Source organism: Moesziomyces antarcticus (assembly GCF_000747765.1).
Source record: "Moesziomyces antarcticus DNA, scaffold: scaffold_v10005, strain JCM 10317, whole genome shotgun sequence".
In the NCBI taxonomy this organism is placed as follows: domain Eukaryota; kingdom Fungi; phylum Basidiomycota; class Ustilaginomycetes; order Ustilaginales; family Ustilaginaceae; genus Moesziomyces; species Moesziomyces antarcticus.
The window spans coordinates 834927-855053 of NW_014639005.1; the positions used below are offsets into that span (position 1 = coordinate 834927).

At 60.5% G+C, this 20127-nt stretch overlaps 10 protein-coding genes across 10 annotated transcripts; 4 read left to right on the forward strand and 6 right to left on the reverse strand.

Annotated features, from left to right (window-relative positions):
• Positions 1-875: 875 nt before the first annotated feature.
• PAN0_005c2764 (mitotic chromosome condensation-related protein) lies at positions 876-5105 on the forward strand (the record flags this gene model as incomplete). Its single annotated transcript, XM_014802004.1, has 1 exon — positions 876-5105. The coding sequence occupies one exon, from the start codon at positions 876-878 to the stop codon at positions 5103-5105; it is 4230 nt and encodes a 1409-aa protein (XP_014657490.1).
• A 296-nt stretch (positions 5106-5401) lies between these two features.
• Positions 5402-6904, forward strand: PAN0_005c2765 (uncharacterized protein; the record flags this gene model as incomplete). The annotated part of the gene is made up of 1 exon (XM_014802005.1): positions 5402-6904. One exon carries the CDS (start codon positions 5402-5404, stop codon positions 6902-6904), a length of 1503 nt encoding a protein of 500 aa, XP_014657491.1.
• A 46-nt stretch (positions 6905-6950) lies between these two features.
• PAN0_005d2766 (nuclear protein) lies at positions 6951-9092 on the reverse strand (the record flags this gene model as incomplete). The annotated part of the gene is made up of 1 exon (XM_014802006.1): positions 6951-9092. The coding sequence occupies one exon, from the start codon at positions 9090-9092 to the stop codon at positions 6951-6953; it is 2142 nt and encodes a 713-aa protein (XP_014657492.1).
• A 186-nt stretch (positions 9093-9278) lies between these two features.
• PAN0_005c2767 (uncharacterized protein) lies at positions 9279-9637 on the forward strand (the record flags this gene model as incomplete). Its single annotated transcript, XM_014802007.1, has 2 exons — positions 9279-9429; positions 9501-9637. The coding sequence occupies 2 exons, from the start codon at positions 9279-9281 to the stop codon at positions 9635-9637; spliced, it is 288 nt and encodes a 95-aa protein (XP_014657493.1).
• A 134-nt stretch (positions 9638-9771) lies between these two features.
• PAN0_005d2768 (origin recognition complex subunit 2) lies at positions 9772-12402 on the reverse strand (the record flags this gene model as incomplete). Its single annotated transcript, XM_014802008.1, has 1 exon — positions 9772-12402. The coding sequence occupies one exon, from the start codon at positions 12400-12402 to the stop codon at positions 9772-9774; it is 2631 nt and encodes an 876-aa protein (XP_014657494.1).
• A 421-nt stretch (positions 12403-12823) lies between these two features.
• PAN0_005d2769 (uncharacterized protein) lies at positions 12824-14275 on the reverse strand (the record flags this gene model as incomplete). The annotated part of the gene is made up of 1 exon (XM_014802009.1): positions 12824-14275. The coding sequence occupies one exon, from the start codon at positions 14273-14275 to the stop codon at positions 12824-12826; it is 1452 nt and encodes a 483-aa protein (XP_014657495.1).
• Positions 14276-15347: 1072 nt separating this feature from the next.
• On the forward strand, positions 15348-15740 carry PAN0_005c2770 (uncharacterized protein; the record flags this gene model as incomplete). The annotated part of the gene is made up of 1 exon (XM_014802010.1): positions 15348-15740. The coding sequence occupies one exon, from the start codon at positions 15348-15350 to the stop codon at positions 15738-15740; it is 393 nt and encodes a 130-aa protein (XP_014657496.1).
• Positions 15741-15938: 198 nt separating this feature from the next.
• PAN0_005d2771 (uncharacterized protein) lies at positions 15939-16777 on the reverse strand (the record flags this gene model as incomplete). Its single annotated transcript, XM_014802011.1, has 4 exons — positions 15939-16221; positions 16293-16334; positions 16412-16429; positions 16515-16777. 4 exons carry the CDS (start codon positions 16775-16777, stop codon positions 15939-15941), a joined length of 606 nt encoding a protein of 201 aa, XP_014657497.1.
• Positions 16778-17803: 1026 nt separating this feature from the next.
• On the reverse strand, positions 17804-18599 carry PAN0_005d2772 (uncharacterized protein; the record flags this gene model as incomplete). Its single annotated transcript, XM_014802012.1, has 4 exons — positions 17804-18092; positions 18184-18207; positions 18288-18302; positions 18373-18599. The coding sequence occupies 4 exons, from the start codon at positions 18597-18599 to the stop codon at positions 17804-17806; spliced, it is 555 nt and encodes a 184-aa protein (XP_014657498.1).
• A 583-nt stretch (positions 18600-19182) lies between these two features.
• Positions 19183-19894, reverse strand: PAN0_005d2773 (uncharacterized protein; the record flags this gene model as incomplete). Its single annotated transcript, XM_014802013.1, has 2 exons — positions 19183-19366; positions 19656-19894. The coding sequence occupies 2 exons, from the start codon at positions 19892-19894 to the stop codon at positions 19183-19185; spliced, it is 423 nt and encodes a 140-aa protein (XP_014657499.1).
• Positions 19895-20127: the final 233 nt, after the last annotated feature.

Here is a 20127-nt window from a genome sequence, read left to right on the forward strand (position 1 = left end):
AAGAAGGTGGTGGAGAGAAGAGACGATGCGATGCCAGTGACAGGATGCGAGCCAAGGTGGGAGCTAAGTTACGCCGTGCCAAACCGCCAGGTGGAGACGACGCGCGCTGCAGCAAGCCTGCGTCGGAGTGTTCTTCTTCTCGCGCCTTCCTTCTGGCGTCTCAGACCAGCAGCAAATTGAGCGGCAAGCGGCAAAGAGGCCCGCCCGCTCCCGTCGTCGCCTGGCCAGGTCAGAAGTGGCCAAGCTGGCTGGCTGGCTGCACGGCACGCTCCTTCCAACTCAATTTGGCGTGCAGCCCCACCCGTCTAATTTCGGGCACGAGCCTGGCTTTGGCTTTCTTCCTTTGATGATGCGTTGGCAATTTTGAACCCGATCATTTTCGATACCCGATTTAGGCTGAGCGCTGGTGAAAGTCACGTGTGGTGGGCGCGGCAGAAGCACAGCCTAACAATTTCAAGCCACGTCCAAAAACACGCTCTGACGCGGCGGACCAGTTGGGCGTGTCGAGACCAACACCTCTGTCTCTCTCGCTCGAAAAAAAGGCTCAGCCGGCGAGGGCTCTCTGCGCGCGGCAACGGACGCGGCGTTGAAGAGGTGGAGCGCATTTGCCTTTTTTCGCCTCTTCTCTGCCGGAGCTGCTGGAGAGCAACACGCAAACAACCGCAACCATCACTGGACCGCATCTTCCTCCATCGCTACCATCTTTGCCTCTGCGCGCCGTATCGTCACCATTGCCATCTTCCTGGTTGCCCAACTCGATCCCGTTGTAGCGCGTTGCGGTCGACGCCACCAGCTGCTTTAATACTCGGTGCCGACCCGACCACAAGCGCGCCCTGCGCCCTACTAGGTCCGCAACCCCACCCATATCTTCAGCCATGACGACGTTAGACGGCGCCGGCGACGCGTCAGGCTCGAGCTATACTCTCGCCGACGAGATCCTCCTCCTCCAGGATGAACCCTACATCATCCCACAAGAGGTCGCCGTCGACGACATGAATCCCTCCGAACAGATCTCCACACTCGACACCGCCATCGACGCAATCACTTCCAGCCCAGACAACGTGTCCAATCCAGAGATCTACGACCTCATCCGCTCCTACCTCAAGCACTTCCCGAATCTCTGTCCCAATGCCTGCAACAAGCTCCTCGACGTCATTGCTTCCGGCATGTCCAATGCCCTCGACGAGGCGCAGCGCGAACTCGATGGCGAGGATCCCAACGCCTATGCCTCCCACGCAGAGACATTGGAACGGTTCGCCTTCCTTCTCCAGTGGCTCGTATCGGTGGCCGAAAAGCACAGCGGCGCCAGAAGCGACAACGCATCTTCCGCCGCTGCCATCACCGCCGCTAGAGGCGGTCGCCGAGGCACAGGATCCAAGTCGGCCGCCGCAGCCGCCGCCGCCAAGTCCGGCTCCGGCAAGGCAGACGCATGGGCATGGTCCAACTCCATCCCCGCCGTGCTCGCACTCATGTCCAAAGCCGCTCGCGTGCGCAGCGAACGTATGTGGACCGTCTCGGCCGCCCGCGACGCTTTCGTCTCCGGCTGTCTGCTCCGTCCCGCACTCTTGCTCCAGGAAAACGAGTCGTACCTCAAAGTACAGCCCATCAAGCTCGGCATCTTCAAGGTCATCTGTCAAGCCGTAAAGGCGCATGGTCAGGCTTTCAGCGCCCAGACCAGCATCATGCAGAGCCTCCAGTACTACGAACACCTCGCAGAGCCCATGGCTGAGCTGCTCGCCGTCATGCGTCTCGAATTCGACTACGAGCGCCTCGGCGAGGAGGTCCTCCGCGAGGTCGCCGCAAAGAGCTTCGGCGCCATGGACACAAAGAGTCCGCGCTCCTTTGGCCGCTTCCTCGTACGCATGGCCGAGCTCAGCCCACGCAGCGTGCTCAAGCAGATCAGCCTCCTGCAGAAGCACCTCGACTCCGAGTCGTATCCCATGCGCAACGCCCTCATCGAGACCCTCGGCCTGCTCATCAAGGAGCTCGCTCTCACAGACGACTCGCTCAACGCCGACGGCGCCGCCAACGGCGCAGGCACCGACGAGGGCGCCGACGAGAACCGCGGCACCGCAGAGGCGCGCAAGAAGCAGATCGAGACCTTCTTCGATCTGCTCATCGAGCGCTTCCTCGACCTCAACTCCTACGTCCGCTCCAAGCTCATCACCGTCTGCGCGCGCCTCCTCGACCTTCCCACCAAGTTCCCCAAGCAGCGCACAGAGATCACCAACATGGTCATCCGCCACCTCGAAGACAAGAGCAGCGGTGTGCGCAAAAACGCAATCGCCCTTCTCACCAAGCTCATCCTCACCCATCCCTTTGGCATGCTCCACGGTGGCGAGCTCAGCTTGCAGGAGTGGCAGGCGCGTTTCGACCTCGTCTCCAAGGAGCTCGAGGAGACCGAAGGCTCGCTCAACCTGCCTGGCGAAGACACAGTCGACCAGGACGCAGACTCGGAAGACGAAGATGAGGACGAAGAAGAAGATGACGATGAAGACATGGACGAGGACGGCGACGAGACCGTCACCAACGATGACGAGGATGAAGAAGAAGACGACGAGGATGCGCCTCCGCGTCGCAAGTCGGCCAGCAAGTCCAAGTCCAAGAGCACAAAGCCCAAGGCCAAGAAGGGCCGTCGATCCGGTGTCGACATGCAGGCCCTCGCTGCCGCCCAGGCCGAGATGGAGCCTGTCGACGCCGAAAAGGTGATGCGTCTGCGTCTCACCAAGCGCTACTACACCGACGCCATCGCCTTCATCACGCAGATCGAGACGGCCATGCCCAACCTCACCCTGCTGCTCGCCTCCACCAACAAGGCCGAGGTGCTCGAGAGCATGGAGTTCTTCCGCGTCGCCTACGAGTACAAGCTCTCCGGTGCTGCCGCCGGTGTGCGCAAGATGGTCCACCTCATCTGGACCAAGGACAACGCGCTCGTCATGGAGGACGGCAGCCAGCTCAAGGGCGTCCGCTCGCGTCTCATCGAGGTCTACCGTGCGCTCTACTTTGATGCGCGGGCCGATATGAACGCCAAGGACAATGTCGCGCGCATCGCCAAGAACATGATCGAACGCACCTTTGGCGCCACGCTCGCCGAACTCACCTCGCTCGAAGAGATGCTCAAGACGATGCAGATCGAGAATCTCGTGCATCCAGAGGTGGTCAACAAGCTCTGGGCCGTCTATTCCGCGCCCCGCGCCATCTCGGCCGCCCAGCGACGAGGAGCAATCATTGTGCTCGGCATGCTCGCCACCGCCAGGCGCGAGATCATCTCGGAGCAGATCGACGTGCTGCTGCGCGTCGGCCTCGGCCCGCTCGGCGCACGCGACGTCGTGCTGGCCAAGTACACGTGCGTCGCGCTGCAAAGACTCGGCGGCAGCGTTAAGAAGGTCAAGGGTGCGCTGAGCGACGAGAGCGTGCGCTATCCCATGAGCCACCCGCTCTTCGGAAGGCTCAGGGCGGCGATCCAGATGTCCGGCGACGTGCTCAAGGGCGAGAGCAAGGCGGAGTGGTTCAGCCTCGCCGAAAACGCCATCAACACCGTCTACCTGCTGGGCGAACAGCCGGACGCCATGTGCACCGAGATCATCTGCAGCATGACCTCGCGTGTATTTGGCGGCAAGCCTGCAGTTCGTGCGGCCAGCCCGTCGAGTGCCATGGACGAGGACCGCGACGACGCTGGTAGCGACGTTTCCATGGCCGATGCCAGGGAGTCGCTCTCCGGTGCCGACGCGCCTGTGACGGGCGATGCATTCCAGCTGGCCCAGCTGCTCTTTGTCGTTGGCCACGTGGCACTCAAGCACATCGTCTACCTCGAACTGGTGGAGCGCGAATACAAGCGCCGCAAGACCGAGGCGGACAAGGAGAAGGCGGTGGCCAAGGCGGTATCCGAGGGCAAGGCGAGCAAGGCTGCTGCCGCTGCCGCTGCTGCCGCGGTCGAGGAGCTCGACCAGGTGGCGGGCAATGCCGAGGACGAGATCGGCGAGGTGATAGCGAGCGTGCGCGAGAAGGAGCTGCTGTACGGCAACCGCAGTGTGCTGGCCATGTTTGGCCCAATCGTCACGCACGTCTGCAGCAGCCCCAAGTCGTACCCGAACGAGCTCGTGCGACGTGCAGCCGTGCTGACGCTGTGCAAGTTCATGTGCGTCTCGTCGACGTTCTGCGAAGCGAACCTTGCGCTGCTGCTGCTTCTCACCAAGTCCAAGGATGCGGTGATCCGCAGCAACGTCGTGATTGCGCTGGGCGACATTGCGGTGTGCTTTGGCTCGCTGGTCGACGAGAACTCGGACCGGCTCTACGCGGGTCTGGGCGATCCGGACCTGTCGGTCAAGAAGCACACGCTCATGGTGCTCACCCACCTCATCCTCAACGGCATGATCAAAGTCAAGGGTCAGCTGGGCGAGATGGCCAAGTGTCTCGAGGACCCCGAGCCGCGCGTGTCGGACCTGGCCAAGCTCTTCTTCAGCGAGCTCGCCACCAAGGAGAATGCGGTGTACAACAATCTGCCGGACATCATCTCGCATCTGTCCATCGGCAAGCACGCCGTGGACGAGGAGACGTTCGCGCGCACCATGAAGTTCATCTTTACCTTTATCGACAAGGAGAAGCAGGCGGAGAATGTGGTGGAGAAGCTGTGCCAGCGATTCCGCATGGCGTCGGAAGAGAGGCAGTGGCGCGACATTGCCTTCTGCCTGTCGCTGCTGCCGTACAAGAGCGAGCGCTCCATCAAGAAGCTCATCGACGGACTGCCGTTCTACCAGGACAAGCTGTTCCAGCCCGAGGTGTACAAGCGCTTCCAGGAGATCCTGGCCAAGGCGCGTGCCAACAAGACCGCCGGTGGTGCAGGTGCCGGACGCGGCGCTGGCGGTGCTGCGGCAGGCGGCGCCGCCGGCGAGGGCGCGGGTGATCTGCGCGAGTTCGAGGAGATCCTCGCCCAGGCCGCGGCCAAGGGCGAGCAGGACGAGGCGCTGGAGGGCGCTGCTCAAGCCAAGGTCGCCAAGCTCACCAGAGGCAAGGGCCGAGGCAAGACGAGCAGCGCGGCAGCTACGGGCGCGGCCAAGAGGGCGACGCGCGCGAGTCGCAGGATCTCGGTTGCCAGTGAGGCCTAGTTGCTGGCATTCGGTTCGGTTTTGGTTCTGGAAGTCTGTAATGTAACAGTATTGGTTCTCTTTGAGTGCGCGATTGGATGGGCATCGAGGCCACGAATGCTGGTGGTTTCTATGAGGATCTGCAGGGTCCGTGAGAGAAGGGGGAGCGGGAATCGGCTTCTCAGATGGACGAGTGGAGGAAGCAGAGGCGAGATTTCAGGGTCCACTCAAAATTCCACGCCAGGCTGTCTTCTCCACCACCACCGTGCCCATCCTCTCGTCCACCCGGCAGCCGTCACATCTCTACACCAGCCGAGATGGAAAAGGGATTCGCGTTCCAGACGCCAGCCTTTCTGGGCACGCGCTTCCGGCAGAACCACCAGATCCGTCAGGTGAAGAACAACTCGCGCCCGCATCTCGCCTCGCACCGCTCGCTGTATCCCAACACCTCGCACTCGGCGCCCTCGCTCGGCCTTCTCACCGCACGTGGTCTACCGGTCGGGGCCAACTTTGCGCGCACGCACCTCTCGTCCCACCGCCGATGCCATCTGCGTCGCTGCTACGATCTGGTGCACATCTGTCTGCAGCGGCGTCAGCTCGTGCTGGCCGCGCGGTTTCTGCGTGTCATACTGGCCGCGCACGAATGGACGACCGACGAAACCTGGCGTCTGGCTCTCGTCATTCTCTCCCTGCAGCCATCACCGGACGGAGAGCCAAGTGGATCGAGTGCGAGGATTCGATACCTGCAGCAGCTGGATTTGGAGGAGAGCTCGGTGTTCAAGGCGACCAATACGACGTATGCGCTCGTGGGCGAGTACGTAGCAGCAGGCAAACTGCTCGAGGCAGTGGAGCTGTTGGAGCAGCGCGTCAACATGCACCCCTACAAGAGCCAGCCTGAGCTGCACACCACGCTGGGGCTGCTCTACGTGTTTCTCGGACTCAAGACGCTGGAAAGCAGGGGGCAGATGACGGAAGAAGGCGTGGGGTTGAGGGCGCTAGATAGGACCACGAGGGAAAAAGCACGGCGATGCTTTGAACAAGCTGTACAGGTGGGCGATGCGTGCGTGAGGACGGAAACGCACCGCAGGCAGAGGATCTATTTCATGCATAGGAAGCACGAGCGGCACGATGCGGCGCGGCTGGCGCAAACACGGATGCGGCTGTGGGGGACCGACCCACTGCAAGCGGATACCGACGATGCATGGCCGGAGAAAGAGCACCCCGATATCGCCAAGGTGCGCCGACGACTTGCGCGTGCAGAGGGACACGAGGACGAGGAAGAGCCGGGACAGAGCGGGAGCGAGACGGCGGGTGAGGACGATTCGGCGCGGTCGGATATGGCTTCATCCGGCGGTGACAGCGACGACGAGCCCGAGCGTGGTCGCTCGCGCACACGCACGCCGTCCCAACCACGCGACCCCTACGACAAGGATGAAGAGGACGAGCTGGATGAAGATCGCGGTGGGGAGGAAGGTGAAGGCGAACCACGCACTGGCCCGCGCGCGTGGGCAACCACCTGGCCCGAGGTGGCATCGACGTGGACCGTGGCGGAGCCCTTTGCGGTCGAGATGGCACGAACCTTTCTCTTGCTGTTCCCCGCCGTTGCACCTCGTCCGACGCCCCAGCCCGAGCCCGAGGACGATACGCGGCTGCGCCAGATCCTGTTCGACGATCCAGACGTCCCCGAGTCGGTGCCCGCTTCCGAAGACGAGCAGAAACCGCGGCGCAAGGATCGCAAACACGGCAAGCACAGCAGACACCGCAAGCGCGAGCACCGCGACCGCACGCGCGAGCGCAAGCACAAACGCCACCGTCACTAGTCTCACACACACTTTCCACACTGCCCCAGGTCAAGCAATCTGCATTTCAGGAGAGCATGGCACGAAGAGCGGCGGAATCGTGTCGCTCCTGCTCGGCATCAGCATCACCTGTGCACGCCTTCCAGTCAGCGAGCTGTGGCAGCTCCAGCGCAGCCGCAAGCGTAGCCCGCACGAACTGCACCGGAAAGCGCGTAGACGTGTAGAGCGGAACGAGCCACTCTCTCTCCTCTTGCGCATGCAGCTTGATATGCAAATACCCATCGTCACCTCTATCCTCCGTATGCGTCTGGTCAAAGTACTCCCTTGCGGCGTCGGATCGCAGTACCGCAGTCTTGGCGGTGTTGGCTTGGGCCTCGAGAGCGTCGTCGAGCTTCTGTGCGACGTCGATGGAGCATTTGAGCGCGAGAAGTTGGGTTTGGAAGTGCGTCATGCGCGGGCTGGTGCGTACGCGCACCAGTGTCCATTCGAGCATCACATGTCCCTCCCTAGCCCACACGGCGCGAACCGCAGCCTTGGTCGACTCGACCTCGCTCCGAATCGACGCTTTTTCGCCATCATCACCCTGCCCACCGTGCACGGGGTGGGAGCCGGGAAGAAGATCAGCAACGTGAGCGAGAGGGACGATGATAAAGTGCGCGCCCGTGTGCGGGATCTCGTTGGCCGATGGGTGGATGAAAGGCCCTTTGGGTCGAACGAGGTATGAGGCCGAGCCGATCGTCACGATGAGCTGCTTTTCGACAGAGGGGTTGGAGAGGCAGAACCAGCAGTTGGCCGGTCCGACGGGGATCATTTGTCGCCCGCCCTGCGCGAACGACGGCTTCGATGGCAGCCCCATGGGCAGCTCGATCTTTCCCGCCCCCTCCTCCGTGGATGCTGCTGGTTGGGCGTTGGTCTTGGACGGACACGCGCGGATGAAGTGCCCCTCAACACCGCAGATGCGACACACATAGCCGGGGGGCGGTGCATCTCCATCTGCCCTCGCACGCTTTCGCCCCGCTTCGCCAAACCTGAAATTCTGCTCCTCCTCGGCGGGCTGTGTGCGTTTGGCCTGCTTTGCTGCCTTGGGCATCGCATACGGGCTCGGCGTTGCGTTGGGCGGCACCACCACAGCGCCCTGCTCGTCGGCAGGCGTCAGGTTGAGCGCCACAAACCAGCGCCGCTTGCCGCTGTTGCCAAACGTCGCCAGACTCACAAAGCGCGTTACGCTGCGCAGTGGCGCGCGCACGGGCGCAGGCAAGTAGCTCGCCAGATCCGTCGTGTACGGCGCACGCTCCCAAAATGCACCCATGTTGAGCGTGGCCTCCTGGATTCCGACGGGCAGGTCGGGGCTGTCGGGTGATGGCGCGAGCGCAAAGTGGTATCGCGCACACGCGTGTGCTGCCAGCCGCGCGATGACGGGCGAGCCCCATGTGCGTGCAGTCGGATCCGGCAGCCCCGCATCAGCATCTGCGCCCGTGGCAAAGAGCGTGACGCCCGCAGGCCAGGTGTTGGTGAGCAGCAGATCGAGCGCTGGCCGCTGCTGCAGCATCTCGAGCGCGGCACCCTGGCGTGCGGCCCGTGCTTGCTCCGCCGACGCACTCGCACGTGCCGATGCAAGCGTGCCTTCCTTCGCTACCGACGTAGACCCCTCTTCCTCTACACTCGGCTTCGGAAGACGGAATGACGGATGTGCCAGCAACCTGCGTACCGTGCTCGGGGTGATGTAGGTCGTCTTCTCGTCCTCCTCTCTCTGTGTTGGGGACTCGTGCCAGTCTCCCGCATCAAAGTCGCCCAGCCCGCCATCGGAGGCAAAGGCACCTGCGTCCCAGTTGCCCGCTACGAACGCAACGCGCAGCCCTTGCGCGGTGGTGAACACGCCGCTCTTGCCGGCTGCCCAGTGCAGCTGCTCCGTCAGTGCAACGAGCCCGTTGGAGCTGCTCGCGCGGACTTCGCTGATCCGCTTCACGACATCGGCAGGAAGGCTACCTAGGGCCTGGTAGAAGTACGTTGGGATCGGCAGCGAAAGAGTGCCTGCGAGCAGGTCGGACTGCTGCTTGAGGATGTCGTCGGTGGGGGTGGAGGCGAAGAGGTCGCCGACGATGAAGAGCGCGGCAAACGGACCGTGCTTGGCCTGAATAGCCGACGTTTTGGACACGAGCTCCAACAGCCGCCCATGCACGGGTCCCACCAGCAGCACCTTATCCGGCATGACAACACTTGCGACGACAAGAAGGATGGTGGCGAGCAAGAAGAATGGACGTGGGAGGAGCGAGAATCCAAAAAGTGGCTGGCCGTTGTCCGAATTCCGAATTTCTTGGCCATAAGCTGTTCGTTTCTTCGGGGTTGTGTGCTTGGACCACTTCCACCATCACTCTCTGCGGGGGCATAGCCAACTATGTCGAGTCTGGAGCCTACGCCGTCACGCGTGGCGCCGCGCGGTCGCGATCCGGCACGCGGCGTGTACTACAAGCTCGCGTTCTTCTCTGTCGCGCTGTTCGCCGCGCCCATCTCGGCCTACTACTTTGCCAAGGACAGGTACCTCGATGGTGAGCTGCCTCACAAGCACCCCCATAGACAAGTACGATGGCTGACACATTGTTTAATGCTTTGGAAATAGGAAACGCAACGTATGCGGGAGGTCTGGCTGCCGTGGTCGTCAACATCGTACTCGCAGCCTACATCGTAGCCGCCTTTCTCGAGGACGATTCCGAGCCCAAAGCGCAGCCCAAACCGGACGCAAAGAAGGACCAGTAACCGCATCGAACCAGACCGACACACCAGACTGTATACCCCCAGCACGCACCACACACGACCACACTCCATCTCAACAAGTTGCAAGGCTGTCTACCATTGCAAGGCGCGCCAAAGGGTATCCGGAGGGGAAAAGGCTAGATCGACTTGAGTTTGTCCAGCACCTGCTGGAGCACGCCCGCGTCCGCAAGGCCGATCGAGATGGTGCCCTGCTTGTTGATGTGGCACAGATGGTGATCCTTGAACTCGATGAGCAGCGATTTGAAATCGGCCTCGTTGGAGGCCAGGAACGAGCGCTTGGCCTTGTTGAGCAGCTCGGCATACGCCACCCCACCCACGCCCTGCACCTCGCCTCCCTCGGCGGCACTCGAGAGGCACTGCTTGGCGAGCAAGTTGAACAGCGCGCGAGCCTTGGTAGTGACCGACTTGAGGATCGAGATGGCCGAAGTCTCCGAGACGGTTCGGAACGCCTCGCTGACTTGGAGGCCGTTGAAGTACGCAGTGCCCGTTCCCTCCTGTGCGCCCGTACCTGTCGCTGATGTAGCAGCCGCAAACGCCGCCGAGGATCCGATCAAGTCGAGCGCAGGAGGCAGCACAGGCATCCACGTCGCGAATGCCGGGTTGGAACGCATCATGAGCATCTCGTCCAGACTCGGCACGAACGTCGACATGTTCTGCCAGATCCACCGCAGCCTGGAACTGCGATCTTCGTCGGTGCGATCCCCCGCGGCCGCCTGCTGTGCACTCGAGGCGACAAAGCCAGAGTTGATGTGCTCCGTGGTGGCCATGATGTGGATGTACGACGATCGCGCCAGGATCTCGAGCACGCTCTTGAAGCGGATCGACTGCATGCCTGGCGCATCAAACGTCTCGAGGATCAGGAACAGCCTGCTTGGGCCACCCGTCGCGGCCCCATGGAACCGCCGTACGATTCTCTCGGCCCTTGCTGCGGTGAGTGTCGATACCACCACGACGCCTTCATCTCCCTCGGCGGCCTGGCTTGCCAGCGTGAGCGGACCGAGCGAAAGGGCGGATTCGATCTCGGCAAGCAGGTCTTCCACCTTGAACCCCTTGATGGCGCCCTGGGCTACGACGCCCATCGCATCGCCCTCGGCCTCGATGCGTCGCTTCACCAGCTCCGTCAGCAGCTTTGTCTTGCTGCCGACGCCGTGAAAGATGATCGCGTACCCGGCGAGTAGCTGTGCAAAGTACACGGGCAGGAGATGGCGGTACATGCGCGAGGCAACGTCGGCCAAGCTGCCCTCGCGCGTCTGCGCCTCGACTACGCTCTCCAGACGCCGCGCATCCAGCGCTCGCAGCTTGGACGAGATGAGCGTGCCAGATGTGCCGATACCCATGCCTGCCAGTCCGCGTGCGCGCTTCGACGTATTGAATAGGAAATACGCATCCGACGACGTAGGCTTCACCAGACTCGACGTCGTTCCTCCCGCCACCGCACCCGATGTGCTGGCCGAGGGGTACAGTGAAAGCGAGCTTCCGTGATCGAGCGCCGCCGTGGAGGTTCGCGTGGTGGAGGATCGTGCGGCATTGATGAGTGGATTGTTCTCAAAGTCCGGCCGCCGATTCTTCGATCCCGGTGGACGGCCTTTCGGCTTCGGCTGGCGCGACTGTTGCTCTTCCGTTTCGGCGGCCGCGGAGGCAGCAGCATCCGCGAGCGCCGACATGGCGCCATCCGTCGGCGTATCGTTTGGTGCACCAGGCTCAAACGGCTGCCGCTCCTTGCGCTTCTCGGAAGACGGCACACTGGGCGCCACAACCGTCTTTTGCAGAGGCAACCCTGGCCGCTCGCCCTCATTGAGCAGCACGCTGTCTTGCGCCTCCTCTGCTGTGGTAGGAGCGGCTTCTTTCGTGCGCGTCGAAGCAGGAATCGGCTCGCCGTCGGGCCCAAGACTGTCGATAAAGTCCTGCAGCTCCGCGTCTTTCTGGCGGTATAAGATGCGTCTTCTCAACTTGGCCAGGAGATCGTCTTGCGTTCGCGGCGATTCCGTCTCATCTTCCCATGCGTCGTCCTCATTGTGGCCCTCGCCAGGGATGATGCCGGCGCTGTCGTCCTCCAGATCGAGGTCGAGGCCGGCGAGCAGGTCGAATTCGCGCTTGACCTTCCGCGTGCTCGTGCCACTGGCAGCGCCCTTGCGCCGCGGCTTGGCCTCCTCGCCCTCCGCCAGCTGCTTGGGTGGGCGACCGCGTCGCTTGGGCACTTTCATCATCACCGCATCTGGGTCCACCACCTTCTTCGGTCGGCCACGCTTCTTGAAGCTGCCGTCCGGGTTGAGCTTCCGGCGCGACCGACGAGGGCGCTTCTCGCCGGGCGCGTACTTACGTGGACGTCCACGCTTCTTGGGTACCTTGATCTCGGGTTCCTTTGGCTCCTTGCGTGGCCGCCCGCGTTTGCGCTTTAGCGGCTCGTCGGACGCGTCACCGTTGACGATCGGGATGACCACTTCCACGTCGGCCTTGACGGTGTCGATGGAGGTGGCTTTGGCTTTGCCCTTGGCGGTGCGAGGAGTGGGGTCTTTGAGCATGTCGATCACGTCGTCTTCGTCGTCGTCGTCCTCGTTGCGCTCGTCGTCCGATCCGGACGCTGAGCCCGAATCCGAGTCGGAACCAGACCCGGATGCAGAAGAAAGGTCGTCATCGTCGCTGGCGGGAAGCGAGGAGATCTCGTCACTCTGCCAGTCCTCGTCGCCTTCGACGTCGAGTTCTTGCGTCGGCGCCACACGACGCCGCTTTGGTGGTTGCCGAGCCATCTTGCAACGGCCTCCAGGTCGACTGAGTCTATGCAGGGGATGGCTTGCACGGCCGAGGCGTCAGGCGGGAGAACGCAGCCACAACGATGTGCAATTGGTCGGTCGAATCGGTCGCTGTTCGTGGTCGAATATGATGATGTATGCGGTGCGTAGGTGCCAGCTTGAGGGCTAGAGAGAATCTGGTCAGGGCATTTCATCCAAGAAGGTGGGACGGGAGCTGCTTCAGAGGATGGGGTCCGTGTCCGAGCTCGAGACGCCGCCCCATCTCGTAAATTCCGACTTCCGAGTTTAGAATTCAGGCCCCGCCGCACTCTCAACCTTGCCCCTCTCACGAACCATCAGATCGACCCTTCGAATCAAGAGCAATGCAATGTTGTGTGCGACTACTGTACTGGGTAGACAGGACGAGTCTCTAGAAGTGTCATCGTCTAGTGTTGCGGGGCTTGACAGCTTCGCGCGTGCCTGAGCCGAGCTGCTGCACGAGATCCTCCCAACTGATTTGCGGGTTGAGCGCTTCCGAATTGTCAGCTTGAACCGGCTCGCGTTTGGGCGAATCCTGCTGACGGGTAGGCGCCGCCTTGGATCTCTCTGGACGTGTCTTGTTGTGCGGACTGTGGATGCTGTCGCTGGTGCTGCGACCCGGGGAATGCGCCAAGCTCGAGAAGCGCGGGGGTGCACGAGAGGTAGGCGGAGTGGACATGGCCGCTCCACCCGGGTATATATGCGCTTCTGTGGAATGAAGCGATGGCTCTTCGGTATCCATGTCCACCTCGAATGCCTCTACATCTGCAAAATGCGCAATATCACCTGGCTGAACCGAGGGTGCGCTAGATAGATTGAACTGTTCTTCGTGCGCGAACGACGGCTGGCTGTGCTGAGGCAGAGGCTGAGCGGGCGCCGAGCCGATCTGATACTCCCACTGCTCGATGAGCGCCTCTGCCACCAGCTCCCACTTGCGTTCGGAGCTCTGCACACCAGCAAAGCCAGTTCTGAGCGCATTGGCGAGCTCGCGCATGCCGAGCGAGTCGATCGATTCAGACTCTGCCTTGGTGCGCGCGTTGATGTCGTCCGAGCAGAAAAAGACGCTGGAATGCGTCTGCTGCTTGAGCTCAGCGCAGTACTTGACGATCTGATCGTCGCAGGAGAGCGGGTCGTCAAAAGTCCAGCGCGAGCCCTGTGAGCGCGATTGCTTGGAGCGATTGTAGTGGGACGAGGTTTGAAGGAAGAGAGGCCAGAGCTGTTCCGGGAGGTTGGAGCCCGAGGCATCGATGGGGACCCGTTTCTGCTTTTGTACGGCCGCTAAAAGCCAGTGGTTGGCATCGCGTGCCTGGGATGCCACTTGGCGTCCCGAGTCGTCCTTGCGCCGAGTGAGCTTGAGGCCGTCCAGCTCGGAGAGGACGACAAAAGGAATGACCAGCTTGATCGGAGATGGTGCCAGGTGGGTCTGTTGAGAGCCCGCGGCTGCGGCACTGGCGACGTTGCGGGTGAGCAGAGCAGCAAAGAGCGCCTTGAGCAATTCCAGGCACGACATGAGCGTGTTGGTATCGAGCACCCACAAGGACGGTGAGTGCGCCACGGCTGCAGAAGGGGTCAAGACGGCCGTCGGCTGGAGCGCCGCGATGGGACCAGGCGAGGAACCGCGGCTGTCGGCTGTTCCGGAGTGAAGAGAGGCGGTCAGATGATCATTATCGTCGTGCAGCTCTTCGGCCTCCATGAGCTGTTCCTCTTCCCACCTCTCCTCGTAGCGGAAACGGTCCTGTTGTGCATCCCAGACATAGTCGCCCTTGGAGATGGTGAGGCGAACAGGATTGGAAGGGCCAGATTGGCCAAGCGCGCGGAGCCGTTCATTGTACAGGTCGGCATACGTCGGCATGGCGTAAGGCGTGGTTGTGATGAATCTGGCAAGGAGGAAAGGGCCAAGCGGCAAGTCACCTATCGACCACGAGGACTCGGAACGCTTCGTGGGAAAAGAGGTTGATTAGGTATTTGACACACCGCTCCGAGGCGGCATGTTGGCTGGGTCGAGAAAGGGAGTGTCGGCGACGTGCCGACAGATGATTGGGAAGAACCTTGCCCACGCAAATGAACTTGGCTGCAGCTGAACAAAGGGAGGATGCGGCTCAGCCCAGCGCAAAGCGCAACCTTCCTGTCGAGCAAGAGGGGCTCGAGCGTGCTTTCAACCGTGGTCTCGAAAAGTGAGCTTGGTGGTGGAGGTCGAGTTGGTGTCACGTGCAGTCTTCGGTCTGGAGCCAGTCCCAATTTTTTTCTTCGGAGGCGCCGAAGCAAGTCAAGTCGAGCCGCCGAGGCTGCCACTTCTTGCTTCTTCTCCTCAACCTACTAAAAAGAAACTTTGGCACCGCTATACCAAAGCACATTGGCTCCAGTCCATCCGAGCGTTTGCGTGCTTGGATAGGCAACGGCCATGCTGCTATGAAGCGGTGCCTCGATCGATCCAATTCGGGATTATAATGCTCGCTGGCCTGCATCGGTGGCCAATCGAGCTTCGCTTTTCCCATACATGCCTACTTCCATGTTACTGTCCAATCCCCTCCTTTCCGCATCTTTGCACGGCAGATTGCCGTAGCCATCCCACGGTCATCACCGTCTCCTGCAATCAAAAGTCACACTTGTCATCAGATGCGGTGCTCATCCAGGCGATGGAGCAAGTAAAGGCCGCCGTGAGCTTTTTGGGCTTTTGTTAAATCGATTTTCAGGAAAGTCGGCCCTTCCGCCGAGCCTGAGATGGCTGTGCGGCTGTGCCGCGTTGCTGAGCCAAAAGCGGCAACTGCGCGCCGTGTGAACCCTGCATCTTTTACGGCTTGTGACTGCCGCTCGCCGCCGTGATTCAACTCAGCCTCGCCTCGCTCCCCGAACATCACATTCATCCTCGGCATCATCAGCCTTGGTTTCTTAACTTCAACGACCATCCCTGCTTCACCGTCACAATGCCGCCCAAACCATCTGCGAATCCTTCGAATCACAAGGCGGACGCCACGCAGCAGCCCGAACCCGATGAGCCCGTCCCCTCCTACGAGACGGCACTCCGCGAGGGCGCTGGCGGTGGCATTGCTGCGGGTCCCTCTCACTCGCCCGCTCCGCCCGTCCATCCTACATACGGCTGCTCGCCCTATACACCACACGGCACTGCACGCATCGTCATCGTCCCCGCGCCGCATTTCCACTCCCAGACAGACGCTCTTCTTCCGCCGCCAGCATCGATGAACGCACCTCTCGGACCCAGGGCCAAACCACGCTTCTTCCTCGCCCTCCTCCACGCCATTATCATCTACATTCTCATCAATCTCCTCGTTGATCTTACAGTCACTCGCAATTGGTGATTGCTGCGGCCGTCTCGCATTCTCGCCCACCTCTGGATACCCGCACGCACTCTCGTCGCACCATCAAATGCTCGCATCGGATCGACAATATTAGATTGACTTGTTGTTGCAGAAGCACTTGGTACAACAGTGTGTCACAAGGAGTCTGGCGTATCTCGTGCATTTCAGTGGCCAGCCAAAGGCACGGCTTAGATGCCTTTACCACGATTGATCGCTACCCTCTCCAGAGTCGGGATGCTGCCCAGCGCCGCTGGGTCCTCTGACGTGTCCGAGATACCTTTCAGCCTCCTGGCTTACCGCAACATCCGCCAGTCTTCTGAGCGAAATGAAACTCGGTCCTGTTCTTCCCCATCGCAGCTGGTTCGCAGGATAGTGCTGCTCGACAAACGCATTAACCAGTCGGCGCGCAACAAACTGCTCCCTCCTCTCGGACACGGCCATCGTCGGTTTACCGTAGCGGCCCTCTATGAAGCTTCGGAATCTGTATACCACATCACGTCCGAGATGGTCAGTCAAAGCACTCGCGTTCTTCCCTCCAGGTGTGTTGCTTACGTCTGCCCGAGGAAGTCCTGACGCTGGCGCTGAGCAACCCCGCTGTATGAGCATCATCTCAGAAGTCAGCATTCGTTCCGCTTCCATGCAGGTCATCGAATCTCGTTCTCTGCACTTACTGGATGTCTTTCAGCTCCCTTCGATCACGGAGACAAAAAGGGTCGAATTCGTCAATCTTCAGTCTTGACAAGAGCATAGCAGGGTTGGACGGCTAACACTTACTCGACAATGAACGCCAAAGTAGCACGACCGTCCCTGCGGAGAAACTCGTGCCAGCGCGCCGTGACACCCACCTCGGGATTCACACTGTGCAGAGTGCCCGGCAGGATGTTGCCCTGCGTGACGCTGCGCCAAAGCTTCTGGGCATCTGGCATCATCTCCATGCTCGCGTGCGGAAGCACAAGGGGAGTCGGCGCACAAAGCGCTCCCCAGGCCAGCATGCCCACGGTCAAGACTGCGGAGAGGATCAGCGTGGCTCGAACCATCGTCAAGATATTTAGGAAAGAAGGGAAAGTTGGTGATATGGACAAACGGGAGGTAAGACGAGAGGATCCGCCCCTTCTTATACCCGAGATGCCTGCTACCAGACGCTTCACTACACAGGGGTGCTCGGCGAGCTTCCTAAGAGACAGTAGCACGAGTCGAAGCTCGGTCTTCTCCAGGGCAGTCGGCGTCGTTTCGGCGCGGCAGCCCTCAGTCTCTCACGATGCTGAATGCCCGCAGCTAGCTCGGTGCGCCCTCGTCTAGCTCGATGATCGCTACACGGCGCCTCATCTCCTCTCGGTCTCGGAGATCAGCGGATTCATGCTCTCGCGCTGCACCTCCTCTTGACCTGGCCTGCATACTGTATGTACCTTTGTGGGCGTAGTTGCTCTTGCTTGCCCAATTTTGCATGAGCTCATGTGCCATACGGTGTTAACCTTACTCGACGCCAGCAGGCATCGACATTAGCCGCGCTTGTTGACGCCAGCAGACATCACCATGACAGTAGCCGCGCTCCCACAATGAAGTGGTTGCCGAGTCGCTCGACGCTCGCCGCCAGTTGGCCCACGCCATGACATCAAACCGCGCAGTGGTCGCCGCTTTCATCGCACAGAGCCAATGTACCGTATGAACAACCGATCAGCGCCAATGACCATTGCGTGGGAGGGCATGTTGACGGTCCTCGATGCAAAGCGATGCGCCAGATGCGGCTGTATACACTTGCACCGTGAGAGAAACTCATTTCTCCTCGGACGCCGACATGTCCGAGATTGCGTCGGAGCGATCTTCGGTCGGCCTTCACTCTGCACTCTTTTCTCGCCCCAACGTGACTGCATAATTCATTCAATGCTTCAACGAAGGACGAATGTCAGGTAGAGCATAATGCTTGACATTGAAGGACGAAAATTGGCGAGGCGAACAGGGATAAATTTGGGAAGAGCGTCACAAACTCTGTAGAAGAGCTATAGCGTCGACATGGGAAGTGCGTGGCTACTGAGTGGCCGAGGATCGGCGAACGGTTTCGAGCGCTAGTCGCGTGAACTAGCGCGGCTACCTGCCGAGCTCGGACCAGCTTGGCCGTCCGAGTCGTTGAGCCAGCCCTTCCACTCCTCGGACTCGCGCCTCTCTTGCTCTGCTGCGCGCAGATGCTCCTTGGCTTCCTCCAAGAGTCGCAGCGAGACTCTGTGGAGGCGATACTCTCGATCAATGCGTTCCTCGACAAACGCGCGCACGATCTTGAGCGACAGCGGCTGCAGTTCCGGGTGGTAGCGCACATTGATGACCGAAGGGTTCTCGAATTGAACCACTCCCATGATTCTGCGAGAAGCACGTTAATACAAGGCAAAGATTGGCACGTCAATACGATTGAAAGGCTGGCGAAGGGGCTGAAAGGGCGATGAGCACTTACGTCGACTTTCCACTTCGAATGGCCCTACGTCTAAATCCAGCAAAGCAAAGCGCCTGTCGTCAGCGTCGGTAGAGACTCAAGTGGGTGTGGAAATCACGACTTACTCGCCGTAGTTGGCGCTAATTGATGTGGCGAAAGGCTTTACGTCAGCATCTCCTTTCAGGTGGCTTCGCACGACAGTCGACTTACAAGTGTTGGTCAATTATCTGTCTGCCTTTGGTTTCGAGGAAAGCGCGCCAGGCATTGTTCAGGTCTCGATCGAATGCAAGCAGCGAGGCATGGAAGTTGCCAACGAGAGCAGAGTCCCATAAGTACTTGACGCCCGGTTCGAGGCCCAGAGGGGCCGAGGGTGGCATCGGAGCCCCAAGCACCAGCCCGACGGCAGCGACCAGCAGGACAAAGAAAGTGAACTTCATGAGGATTTTTACGGTGTTTGAGGGCAGCGTCTTTTGTCGTGTCGTGGCGTGGCTAGGGCAAATCGGAGAGATGAGTGGCTGCTTATATGTGTCTGAAAGACCGCAAGCCAGAGGCGAATGACAGCGAGGCTTTGTGACGTGGAATCTTGCTGTGCGAGCACGGCGAAATCCGCGAGAAAGCCTCATTTGGGCAGGAACGGCACCCGCGGATACCTCTACGATACTGCCGCCCGGTACAGTATGCAGCAACATCCGCCTTGAAAGGAGCCGCAGATGATGAGCGGGGCGTGAGAAGCCGCGAGCAATGAAAGCCGCTTCACCTACTTTGCCCACCCACGAATTCGCCCAACGTGCAGTCAGCGGCCAACAACATCCGCCGAGCTCACAACCAGGGTCTTGGCACGCACGAGGGGCTGCTGTGTTTGTGTGTGGGAAACAACGATAAGATTGAGCCAAAGTATGACATCACACGGTAGCTTCTAGGGGAGACAGAATGAGGGTGGGCTTCTTGCAGATGCTGGAACGATAATCGACGTCAAAGCTCGCGCATACAGAGCAAAGCTTGCCTGTCTTGGCAGCCCGATTACGAGCGGCTGCTGCCACCACGGCCGAGGCGAAGCTCGGTATCGACCAAGCCGCGTCTCTTGATCGCGAGGTACTCGGCGAATTTTTCGACGAGGCCAGTGGCCATAGCGGGCTTATGAACATCGTTTTCCGTGTTGAACATGTAAGGCCTAGTATCTTCGAAGTTGACCATCTTCAGGAACCTGTATCGCGACCCAAACCAGCGCATGTCAGCCACGCACGTTCGTGCTACAGCAAAAAGGTAGGAAATCAGACGCACTTTTGGCCTCCATGATAACGAAAGGCAGCGCTAATGGTCACCGCCGAGGAAGGAAAACAGGTCAGCAAAAGATTCGAGATCAACTTGGGCGGCGAGGCTGTACTCACGGCGAGCCCGAGAAGAGTCGGCTGAACAAAAGAAAAAAGGGTTCCAAAGGGAAGATCAGCTATTCGAACGACTTCAAGCTGATTTAGTCAAAGGTGCCGACTTACTCGCGGAAGTCCATGATTACTCCTTCACCCTCGGTCGTGAGAAAGCGGGTCCAATCGTCTTGCAGGTGCGCGAACTGGCCCGGGAGCATGTTATTAAACACGCCTTCGCTAGCCTTAGTCCACAGAGCTTGGACGGCCGCATCGCTGTTGGCGACGACCGCAGGCATGGGGGGAGCCGCGTTCACAACCGTCACAAAGGCAGCGAGGACGGCAAAGAAGGCGAAGCCGAAGATCTTCATGTTGCTGAAAGAGGCGAATGCGTTGATGGAAGAAGGGTAGTTGAATGGACGTTGAGGAGCCTCTAGCGCTACGAATGCTCGGCACTTTATACCTTTCCTGCTGACAGGATGATGCATTGTACTCCTCCTGTAGCTTCGGAAAGCCCACCCAGCCGGAGAATCTTCGGGCCGACGGCAGCGTGAAGTCGTTAGGGCCGCGTGACACCGCACACAGGAAACATGGCTCGAGTAGA